Source organism: Clarias gariepinus, chromosome 8, assembly GCF_024256425.1.
Source record: "Clarias gariepinus isolate MV-2021 ecotype Netherlands chromosome 8, CGAR_prim_01v2, whole genome shotgun sequence".
Lineage (NCBI taxonomy): Eukaryota > Metazoa > Chordata > Actinopteri > Siluriformes > Clariidae > Clarias > Clarias gariepinus.
Genome location: NC_071107.1, coordinates 18,738,958 through 18,750,855, shown reverse-complemented (window position 1 = coordinate 18,750,855; position 11,898 = coordinate 18,738,958). Strand labels below are relative to the sequence as shown.

The 11,898-nt window shown below is 37.5% G+C and overlaps 2 protein-coding genes across 2 annotated transcripts; one reads left to right on the top strand and one right to left on the bottom strand.

Annotated features, from left to right (window-relative positions):
* The first annotated feature begins 1,349 nt into the window (after positions 1-1,349).
* morn4 (MORN repeat containing 4) lies at positions 1,350-3,972 on the top strand. The gene is made up of 5 exons (XM_053502568.1): positions 1,350-1,502; positions 1,930-2,008; positions 2,484-2,598; positions 2,781-2,890; positions 3,453-3,972. The coding sequence occupies exons 2-5, from the start codon at positions 1,942-1,944 to the stop codon at positions 3,599-3,601; spliced, it is 441 nt and encodes a 146-aa protein (XP_053358543.1). The 5' UTR covers positions 1,350-1,502; positions 1,930-1,941; the 3' UTR covers positions 3,602-3,972.
* A 2,343-nt stretch (positions 3,973-6,315) lies between these two features.
* ankrd2 (ankyrin repeat domain 2 (stretch responsive muscle)) lies at positions 6,316-10,226 on the bottom strand. Its single transcript, XM_053502421.1, is given in 10 exon segments — positions 6,316-6,416; positions 7,876-7,974; positions 8,054-8,152; positions 8,353-8,451; positions 8,538-8,636; positions 8,703-8,807; positions 8,966-9,112; positions 9,524-9,631; positions 10,154-10,195; positions 10,197-10,226. Coding segments are annotated over 10 exon segments (912 nt in total). The 3' UTR covers positions 6,316-6,332.
* Positions 10,227-11,898: the final 1,672 nt, after the last annotated feature.

Below are 11,898 nucleotides of genomic sequence, written 5' to 3'. Positions count from 1 at the left end.
GGCTTGGGGTTGTACCTGTACACCCAAGTTTCATCACCAGTAATGATCATCAACCTGAAGGACAGATCATCCATGGTATGCTGACAGAACTCCTGGCAGACTTCAATGCAATGTTCCTTCTGCTCCTGGATCAGCACCCTGGGGACATACTTTAAAGCAATACGGCACATGTTCAGTTCACACGTGAGAATTGACACTGTGACAACAGCAGCGATGTTGTGAATTGTTCTCCAATGATCATCATGCACAAGTTGCCAAATGGTTTCAATATTTTTAGGGGTTAAGCTTTTCAAATGGCTGTAAACTTGCAAATGTCAGTTTCATGCAGAATTTTACATTCATGAATATCACCGGTTGCACAGATCCAGATGTACACACAATGATTTCTTTTGGCTTTTGAAGATCAGCGCTCCCTGTGACTATGCCTTGTGCTGACATCTGTTGGCGTCTTACAAAACTTGTCTTGAAACTTTTTGATACCACCTAGAACTTGTCCCAGGGAGCTCAGGGCACAAGCCAAACAACCTAGATAGAGTGCCAACCCATTACAGGGCACAGGCCACACCAACCAGCATTCAGTGCAAGTTTTCTGAACTGTAGTTTCTGAAACTAGAACATGTGGAGGAAACCCACACGGGAAGAACATGAACATGAGAAAGTTTACACACAGACTGGAGGCAAAGACTCAACCCTGGAGGCAAGAGGTAACTGTGGTGACCTTAAAGAAAGGTGTTTCCGAACTCTAACATCTATTAATGCATTTGGTCAAGAAAGAATGAATGTTGTAAAGTGACTTAATGGCTGGAAATCACAGTCTACCAGTTTGACCAGCTTGGCCTGTGTTTTGGTAAATGGAAATCTAAATTTTTCAGCAGATGTGTAATACAGTAAGTGCATGTCCACCTAATAAAAATATCTGACACAGCACAACCTGAAGTGTTAATTCAAATATGTAATGACTGAACATTATATATATTTTTTTCAACTTGGAACGTTAAATTAACTAATATAGACAGGGACGTGTGTTTGTCTGGCTCATTTTCAGTGTCTCAGTCTGTTCTGATAAATAGGCTTCTTTCACTAAGGGATCACTTAAAAGCAGTGTGTGGCGTTTTTTGTATTTAGAGAATAGCTTACATCGCGCGTTATCGGTTTAAACCACTTCCCAGAAACGACTCTACAATCCCATTCCCAGACACACGAGCACTCCACCGAGTAACGGTTAACGGCGTTCTGGTAATTTCCACAGCCAGCCAATCAGCATGCGGTTTAAATGCATAGCTAAGAAAAGCGTTCAATAAAACGCGCCGATCTTCAGCGAGTGCGCGGTGCAGCCTGCGTTGCCAGGAGAGAAGTGCGCGAGACGAGAAGCGCGATAGACTGGACGCTGCCGCAGAGAGCTCGATACTGCTGTTTGCGTTTTTTTTTCTCAGTATACCGATTGATTCACACATTTTCAAAGGGAGTTTTAATGCTTTTGCGACAACAGGGATATTTTACAGGTAACCGCGTTTTTTATTTCGATCAGACAGAGCGGCGCGGTGTCAGGGCTAGCCTGAAGTCTTCTCCTGCTCTAGCCTGCTGTGTGTGCGCGTGCGCGCGCTATAGACGCTGGCGACACTGACCGTTTACCTTCTAATTCGTTGTTAATTATTTGAGCGACGCCAAATTTGCGACGTTATTTCCCTTTTATTTTGTCTTCATAAAAAACACTAATACTGAAAAAATGGTGCCACGGTTAACTCACCGTCGAGACAGCGTTGAGTGTCTTCATTCAACCATATGCTCCTGTTTAAAATTCTCTCCTCCTCCTTGTAAAGAACACGCCGCCTGGTTTACATCGTTAAACTGCTCATATAGTGTAAAAGACACATAAACGTTTAAGATATAATAATCCTTTAATAATGCTGTGTATTATTTTAATCGCAGGGTGGTCGAGGTATGACACTGACCAGAGGCTCCTTTACTTACTCAACTGGAGAAGAGTACAGTGGTGAATGGAAGGAAGGCAAGTCATCCTTCCTCTATTGCTTCATTATTTCAGCTCAATCTTGCTTTTCCAAAATTAATAACATGTTTTGACTCTTAGTCTGCATTCAGGATTATTGTGAACATGTGTACTATAAAGTTTCTTTAAATACACTCCTACAACTTACATTCTAATGAAATTAATTTTGTGTTTATAACACATTGGGTGATATTTGTATTTTTATGCAATGCACTGTCTTATCGCACATACCTTTCCAAAGATAACTTGCCCAAAAGTAAATTTTTACTTCACCTTATCACTCAGCTCTGACAGCTTTTAAACACTTTCAATGGATTAGTTTAGAGCTGCAGTAAGAAGTCTTGTGACAGATGTGGCTTGGGAAAAGGAAAAACTGAATTATTTATAGTCAAAAAGCTAAAACATTTGATTCCAGTGTCTATCACTCAACTGATCCTGTTACAAATCAAAGATTTGTACTATTTATCCTATACAGGAAGGCGACATGGTGTAGGACAGCTGAAGTTCTCTGATGGCACATGTTACAAGGGTCACTTTGAGAATGGTCTGTTCCATGGCTCTGGGGTCTTAATGTTCCCTGATGGATCCAGGTGAAAGATTATGTAATCAGATTGCATGCATTAGGCAACATAGTAATAGTTAAACTTTTAAACACCTAACTGACTTGTTGTACACCTAGAAATCTGATCCTTACTGAACGTGAACTCTTCATAAATATTTTTATGGACTGTTGTGTACTGTAAAAATTGATGTGTCATTGTTTCAATTCAAGGTATGAAGGTGAATTCGCCCAAGGAAAATTCCAAGGTGTTGGAGTTTTTAACAGATTTGACGGGATGAAATTTGAAGGAGAATTCAAAAATGGCCGTGTGGAAGGACATGGTAATTTTTTCTTCTATCTTGCTCTGATCAGTCCTGGATTCAGCTATTCACCTGGAACTGTAAATATGTATTAAAAGAAAATAAAGAAATAATGAAAGATTAATAGTAAAAACTAAATTACTTATACAGGTGTGAGGCTGGTCTCAGTTTTAATTCAATTTGATTATTTTAAATGAAATAATATGGACAGTGGCGATAAACTGTAAGATGTAGTAATTATGTGAATGTAAGATAAGGTTTTGTTCTTATCTTTAATACAGTTAAGCTAGGAGTTATGAGGGAATTTGTCATCAATGGAGTTCTTGGATTTGCAACTAATATAGCAATAGCTTAGTATGCAATAAATGGAATTTTCAGATAGTAAAGTTGGCATTTTGCATGTGCTGAGCTCAATTTATCAAATTCCATAAATTTTACATTTTTACATTTTAAATATATATTTATTACATAGAAACATTTAATGGCTGCATTAGCTGTTCCAAGAGTAATGATCTTTTTGTGTATAAATTTCCTATTTGAGAAAGAATAAGGATATTGTCTATTGTTTTGTCTTCCCCTGCAGGCTTGCTGACATTTCCGGATGGTTCCCATGGTATCCCACGGAACGAAGGGGTCTTTTCTGACAACAAGCTGCTAAAGCGGGAGAAGAGCCAGGCAGTGGTGCAAAGAGCCCGGAGCTCAGCCTGCACTGCACGCAGCCTCACTGTATGATCAACACACTAATGATCTGATAAACAACCATGCTGCTACTCTCAGATCAGCTTCCCAAACTTCTACTCCTACTGCAGAGGCAATGAGTGAAATGGATTCAGGATCTCTTTCACTTACAGCAGACCCTCAGGAATGGATAACAGGGTTGCCTGTCCCTCTATCTCTTTTTTCTCAGTGCTAGTCTGCCTCCAATGCCTCTAGCTTAAAATGTGTAGAATAAAACTGGGCAAGGTTATTACTACATTAATGTGAACTATTTCATCTTAGATATGAAGAAACCAAAGTCACCATTAACAACATGGGGCTACTGAGTGTTCTGTATGAGAAGTTTGTGTGTAACAGTGAGTTTATTTGCCTTTGTGAGACTATGATTGTGAACTTTCCTCTTTATTTATCTATTTATTTTATGACATTGTTTATTTAAATGCTGTTTTAAGCACTTTTTCTTTTGGGTTAAAAATAATTTGTCTTACATATAAATTCATTTAAATGTACAGCAAAATATAATAACTGGATTTGTATATACCTCATGAGAAACATTGTATATCCAGTATTAATGTTTGAGATAATCAGAAGCCTATATACGTGGTGGACGTATTACAAGGACGAAGATAATGATATGCTTTTAATTAAAATCAGGCAATGTAAACAATGAAAAGTCCACGCAGGTGATCCTCCCGAATTTAGGGATCCCAAATGTGCACGATCCTCACCATTGTGTATCATTTCACTTCAAGCACTTTGTGTAGTATTTTCTCAATACCTGTATGAACAGAAATGTGTAGTCAGGCTGTACTGCCAGTAATTATTGTAACTGCACTGTAAAAGCATGTATCTGAACATTTTTAATCAGAATGGTGTGAGGGGGACCAGGAATTTTGCATCTTCTAAGATCTAACACAACAACAAATGTGGATTTAGTCCTTAATCTATATGTCAGTGGTATATTTTGCTTATCACCCAGTTTATGTAATAATTATGTTTTTATCATAGAGGTAGAGACAACGAATATGGAGAAAACGGCTTGCCAGTGAGAAAGGGGGGGGAACAAAAACAAGATTTAAAAAACAGGAACTCAGGCCATGTGGAAACTACACTTGTTAAAGTATTAGTATTATTATAGAATCACACTAATACAATAGATGCCTAAATATTAACTACAAACTATACAGCTGGTACAAAATAATTTAAGATATAACAACAGAATACACAGCATTACGTTTTTGATTTTTGTTTGATTGGCTAAATTAGATATGTTGTTTTAGCGTGTGCAATGTGCAAAATGAACTGTAATTATTACTTTATATATCCTGTCATAACTTCAGTATTTAATTGAAAGGTTCAGAAAGAAAGATAAAAGCAGAAAATGTTTTCATTTAATGAAAAAAAAACATCTTTATAACAGGAATAAAAAAGATGAGGTGCTCTAAGTTTTTTTTCTCCTTTGTATGATTTACTCTGTGTAGAGAAATATCAATGCCACCATCTACAAAATTACAGCAGACATACGACTCATTTGTTTCTGCTATGACCAAATAGAAACTTTGTTTATTACAACAGGTATCTTTCAACTTTTGCTAGTCTAGACGTGTAAGCTTATAATGTATGGAGAGATCACAATTTCATACTGTACAACACTAAAGTCAGGGTTTATTTCACAAGATAACGCTCTCTAGTGGTCATTCTGGCATTTAGCATACAGAATCAGGAAACTTTACAGTGGGCCTACATTTGTTAAAGACATTACTTTTACAGTTATTATTTCATATTTAATGTTAAGGAACAACATGTATTTACAATGCAAAAGTTGTGTAAAACTATTTCTTATTCAAAATTATGAATGTTAGTAAACCCGTTCATGAAGTTTGCAAAATGGAAAATGAATACTACAGTACAGTAGATTAGCTGGCTTAAATGCTGGAACAAATGGCAGTAGGAAACAATCTCTCAGCATAAACAACGTGCCAGAAACGTAGAGGTCACATGTAAGCAAAGACATATACAGAAATTTCCACTCTAACAAAACCTCCACTGTGTGTACATGTGAGAATACATACAAACCATCTGACATAATGATTTGCACACTTTGTCTCTGGTTAATTGGCACCCCATGGAGTTTAAGGATAATGAAGCAACAGGTATCATTCTGTAAGTTTTAATTACAGTTGTACAAAGTGTGATATTGGTGGTCCATGTGACTGTCAAGGGTACAGTAAATCCATTTCACAGGGCATTTAAAAGGGTAACCCCTGATAGTAACCGGAAACTGCACTAATGCCACTTCACAAAGCCTACTGTTAAGACAGGGATAAAACAGAAATCCTAACCCTGCTATCTTTGAGCCCTGGAATACATCCTATATTCATAAAAGAGGACCGGTGCACTTTTGCTATAATTTGGTTAACATAATGGGGGGAAACATGACTTTTGCATGCATAAGGCACCATATAAATTGTCAAGAGAAGATAAATTGTTAATAATGTCAACTACTGCTTTAATGTTTTTTTTCTTTTCATAAATATTGAGCTACTGCGATGTAAGTGATTTATATACATCTTAAACACCCTATTGTATCCACACCTGTGCTGTATGTCTTTGGGTCAGATAAAACTCAAACTAACCAGCAGTACACAGCAATTAAAGGATTTCTATCTCAGATATAAATCAGTCAAGAATTTTAATTCAGTAAAAAAGAGAATATAAATCTTTCCACTTGAAAACATAAGTGCCATCAGCTGTACTTCTCCAGTTCATCAAATATCTCCTTAGTGTCACACTGCCACATCTTCACCTGCTCCTTTGCTGTAACACCCTCCTAAGAAACATGGATTTTTGCTCTAATAAACACTATATGGCCAAAAGTATTTAGACACATGACCTTCACACACATGTATACTTGTCAAATATCTAATTATAGTCCCCAGTTTTCTGTTATAATAATCCTCAATGTTTTGGCAAGGCATTCCACTAGTCCTTGGACTGTAAATGTGGAGATTTGCCTATTTAGACACAAGAACATTAATGAGGTCAGTTACTGATGTCAGGTAAGAAAGTGTATTGTAGTGTATGCTGTGTTACAGTTCATTGACAGGTGTCCATTTTGGTGGACATTTTTCTATGCAGCCCACTTAAGATCTTTCACACTAACCAACATTGTCATGCTGGAACATGTGCCACTCACTTATTCATTCTTTGTCTATACTGCTTATCGAGTACAAAAGGTCACAGGGGACTAGATCCTACCCCATAAGACTAAAGCATGAGACGGGGTTCTGAATGGGGTGCCAATACATCAAGTGGCACACACACAAGATCATTCACACCATACGGGCAAAGCCAATTATCCTTATTTGCATGTCTTTGGACTGTGGGAGGAAACCAGAGCATCTGGAGGAAACCCACCAAGCACGGGGGAGAACATGCAAACTCCATGACTGAGACGAGAATCAAATCTGGAACGTGGAGGTGCAAGGCGACTAAGCCACCGTGCCACCCCCTTTATTCCAGTAAAGGGAAATTGTAATGTTACAGCATACAAAGACATTCTAAAAATTGTGTACTTCCAACTTTGTGACAGCAGTTTAAGGAACACCCACATATGAGTGTGCTGGTCAGGTGTCCGAATACTTTTGGTTATATTGTGTATCTCAAATTAATTTATTAATACAAGGGACATTCATGTCAAACTGGGACTTTTAAGGACATTTCTTGTAAATAAAGGAATAAAGCACAGTGTGGTGATGAGGCTCTCAGTCGCAGTAAACCATTCGAATAGGGCAACATTTTAAAAAAGGCGACTCTGAGCCAGCTGCACTCTTTTCTGTGAACATTCAGTTGGTGGAATGCCAGATCCTTGGAAATTTAATAACTTGTCGCCACTGTTCACACAATCATTCATGAACACCACTTGCACATTACAGGAACACAGCTGGGAGTTATCGCCACAACCCCTGCACAGTCTTGACCTTGCTCCATGAGATTTCCACATGTTTGAGCAATTAAAGGAGTTCCTGGGAGGCCAGCATTTCAAACATGAAGCAAGTATGTCTGATCATGGCTCTGGCATACTGAGAAAACTTTCTATCTTGATGGTATCCAAGCACTAGTCAATTGCTCATAAGTGCATTAGTCTAGCAGGGAATTATGTAGAGAAATAAAGAGAAATTTTATTCTCATAACTGTGTTCTGTTATTGTGCACAGTCAGAAGTTCTTGACCTGAACACCCCTTGTATAAGACAAGAACACATTTGTTTCCCTGCTCATTAATACTTACAGCATTTTTAATCTTCATGTCTGCTCCTGCCAGTAGTAATGACTTGACCATTTTGCATCGGTTCAATCTGACAGCATCATGTAACGCAGTATCACCTTCCTTAGAAAATTAAGTAACGTTAATGGTGGAATTAAATACATAAAATATACCTATTTGCTAAAAACCTTCTAGTTCAAACCCAATCTGTTGCATTAATCTGAACACCACTTGATAGAAGATGCTCCACAATTTCCGAGTTGCCTGTTCTAGTAGCCACATGTAATGGAGTGCTCAGAAGCTGTGGGCACCAGAAACCATGCATTAATATGTAAAAAAAAAAATACTGTAATCTTATCAATTATTCATTTATACACTATATGGCCAAAGGTTTGTGGACTCCTGACCATCTAACCCATGCTTTGAGAAAAGACCTATGGCAAGACGGGCTGGGGTTCACAAACCATTAGCTGTACAGCCATACATCTCAAGGTCTTTTACTTTGTCTTTGACATTTAAGTCGGCGCCACTGCTCTGCAGGAGTTTAAGAGCATCAAGACTTCCACCCCTGCTGGCCCAGTGCACAGCTGTACATGCCAACTAAGGAGAATAACCAGAACATAGAATTCAAGACCTTGCCATTAATGAAAGAACAATTAAGTGAGCACTAAATCAAATCGTCTCACCCGGTCTTGGAAGTCAATGTTTGCTCCTTTATCCAGTAATCTCTTCACAATTTTAACATGTCCCTCAAAGGCAGCTCTATGAAGTGCTGATTTTCTGAACTGAAAAAGTGATGTTTTTGGTAGGTATTATTGCCTAAATGTAAGTGTAATGAACATCAGAAATACCTTATCAGCTGTGTTTGGGTCTCCTCCATCGTGTAAGAACTTATCAACCACTTTGAGGTCTCCATTTGTGGCTGCCTCTAAGAAGTTTTCACATTCCACAGGAGTCTGTATAACGAAAGCGATGATGATCAATTTAATTAAAACTGTATACTGTAAGTATAAAATAACTATTATTTTCTGATTATGAAATATTACTCATAGGTTTAAGAAATATTACATAAAATATTTTATTAATTTGAAAAAACATGCTTTCATTTCCTTACCACATGAATACTGCTTAAGTAAGTCGATTTTGCTGCTATATTCTTAGTTTTTTTCCTTAAATGGAGTTCAGTAATATTGTTAGCACTTTCTAGATGCACTATATCATGCCTGAGATCAGATGAGGTCTTCCTCACCCATTGCTCCACCTGATGACATTATAGCTCATATCAATGAAATGTACAAGAATGTAAGAATAAAAAGTCTGACGGTTGCTGTATATTAATATGGATTCCTGTTTACTATCACACTGCAAGTTAAGGGTGAGGAATCACTGCTGCATTCTATTTACTTCTGACTCATAATAATCCTGACACCAAGGTATGAGCTAAAAATATCATAAGATACCAGAGTGACTAAAACTGACTGTCTGAGAGGCATTAACCACATTAATGACTACTGTATAATAATTTTTAAAAGCTGATCCATAACAATATTGTTCTACTCAACGAGAGAGAAGTTTGAATTAAAATAGTTCATGTCTTACTGATACACCTCCCTGAAGAATGGGAACTTTTGTTTTTAATTTGTTTTGAACGCATGGAAACGCTTATACTCACCTGAATATTTGCAAGAGTCTCATTGAGTGATTCATTGTTCATCTCTTCTTTTTCTTTTGTGTTATCCACAATCAAAATTCCCAGCTTTTGTGCACAGGTTCTACATTTCTGAAAACAATAGAACTCAGAGGTCAACTAAGCCTAATGCAAGATGTCAGAAGTGCAAAAGTGTCAAAAGTGTTAGAGATCTTGATAGATTAATATGATCGCAGAAAAAAGCTAAGTTGCTAATAAAAATAGAAAGGATGGTAAGAAAATAAGATATAGCCAAAAGTCATAAACATTTAAATATTTGGGATGGTTAAATAAACTTGATTTGTTCAGCCAGTGTACCAAATCAAGCACGACATTAAAAGTTACATAAGTTACAAAAACAACTTAAGTGCAACTTAACTTTTGTTGAACAGAATCTGCTAGTAAGTTTTGATATTATACTTAACTAATTGTGCTGATTTTGCTTTATTAAGGGTATTGTACCTAAGAGGTATATTTTAACCTAAAAAAAAAAAGCTGAACCATGACAAATTCACTGAAATATTTTCTATGCATTAATTAAATTATATATCTGTTAAATAAGTTTATATCTGGAACTTACTATAAAATCTCAATATCTCAGAAAATATGCCATACCTGCTCGTGCTTATCCAACTCAACTTTTTGATCCACTATCGTAGCTCGTGGCCCACAGGACATCCTTATCCATTCTGTCAAAATGAATCAATATCGATAATACAGCAGAGAAAGATTCTTTCAAGCAAAATTGCCTGAATATTGTTGATATTTAATTACAAACATTAATATGAGCAGTAGCTGACACCTATAAATAAGCGCTCAGGGAGATATAAACAATGAAAGGCAGCGTGAGTGCCATACCACACAGCAGGCATGCAAAGCCCACAGCTTGCTTTGTGCGACAGGTGTGGCCAGGAGCTGGACTGAACACTGACACATTACACATTCAGTAACATAAACTGGCAATGTTCTCATCTATTCAGGCCTTTCATACAAGAGTATCTGCTCAATAAACACACTGTTTTGGAGATTATGCTATTTTTACAATAATTTAATTTATACCGGCCTTGTACATTTGACTTTTTCTACATTTCTAGGAGAATAATGAACCCTGCCACATTGCAAAAACTTATAGGATTTAAAAGATCCACTGCTTTCATATTTGTGTCAGACAGGAGCATTGCTAGAAGAAAAAGCTCTTCTGGGACACAGGTTACATTACTCAAAGCACACAGTTGTTTCCTTTAAATGTCTGTGGTGTGTATGAAATGTGTTAATGTAAAAATAAATATCTAATGAAATATCTCACTGTTCAATCCATTATATGAAAATGGAAAGAGAATGGCACAACAGCAAACCTACCAAGACATTGCCGTCCACTTAAACTGACAGGCCGGGCAACGAGAGCATTAATCAGAGAAGTAGTCAAGAGGCCTGTGGTAACTCTGGAGGAGCTGCAGAGATGCATGTAAGATGAATGCTTGTCAGAGTTGATGGAAAGAAGGATAAAGCCAAATACAGGGCAATCTTAGAAGAAAACCTGTTAGAGTCTGAGAAAGACTTGAGACTGGGGCAGAGTCACCTTCCAGCAGGGCAACAACCCTAAACATACAGCCAGAGCTGCAATGAAATGGTTTAAATCAAAGCATATTTATGTGTTAAAATGGCCCAGGAAAAAGATCCAGATCTAAATCAAATATTTAAAAAACAGCTCTTCACAGATCCTCTTTATTTAATCTAACTGAGGTATTAAGCTATTTTTTAAAGAAAAATGGGCAAAATTTTCACTCTCTAGAGTTTGCACTAGATGTGTAGCGTAGGGTGGTGCTACAAACTATTACCCCAAGGGGGCTCAATGCAAATGCACAGCACACTTTTCAGATATTTATTTGGAAAAGACGTTTGTGGCTGTAACGTCACAAAATGTGGAAAAGTTCAGGGGGTGCGAATACTTTTGCAATGCACCGCGGATGGATATCTCCATCCCCCATACAGTATATCCAGGTCTTACTTCTCAAACTTTCATCTCTTCTTCCTGCTTTCCTATATAAGTCATAATAAGATAATCGGTATTTTAAAAAAGCCTTTAGCCCTGTCATGTTATTACACCATAATCCCGGTTCTTGTATCTTGTGCCAGTAATGGATTTCCGCCTGAACGCTGTACTGTAGGTCACCGGCTGCGACATGCGCGATACCGTAGGTCGACGCATGCGCCGTGGTGTACGCACCCAGACCGCAAGATAATAAATGAATCCACTGCCAAATACTGTATAGGAGCTTGTTAAAACTCGTTAATAAACAGGTCATTTTAGTGGATTTATTTTTTCGGCTTTGATATTCATGGCAGTACAATGGCTCAAA

Excerpts from the sequence above, each read along its gene's own strand:
- morn4 (XM_053502568.1), top strand. The coding sequence starts at position 1,942 with ATGACACTGACCAGAGGCTCCTTTACTTACTCAACTGGAGAAGAGTAC. Across the intron at positions 2,009-2,483 it reads CAGTGGTGAATGGAAGGAAG|GAAGGCGACATGGTGTAGGA; the intron begins GCAAGTCATCCT and ends TATCCTATACAG. Across the intron at positions 2,891-3,452 it reads TGGCCGTGTGGAAGGACATG|GCTTGCTGACATTTCCGGAT; the intron begins GTAATTTTTTCT and ends CTTCCCCTGCAG.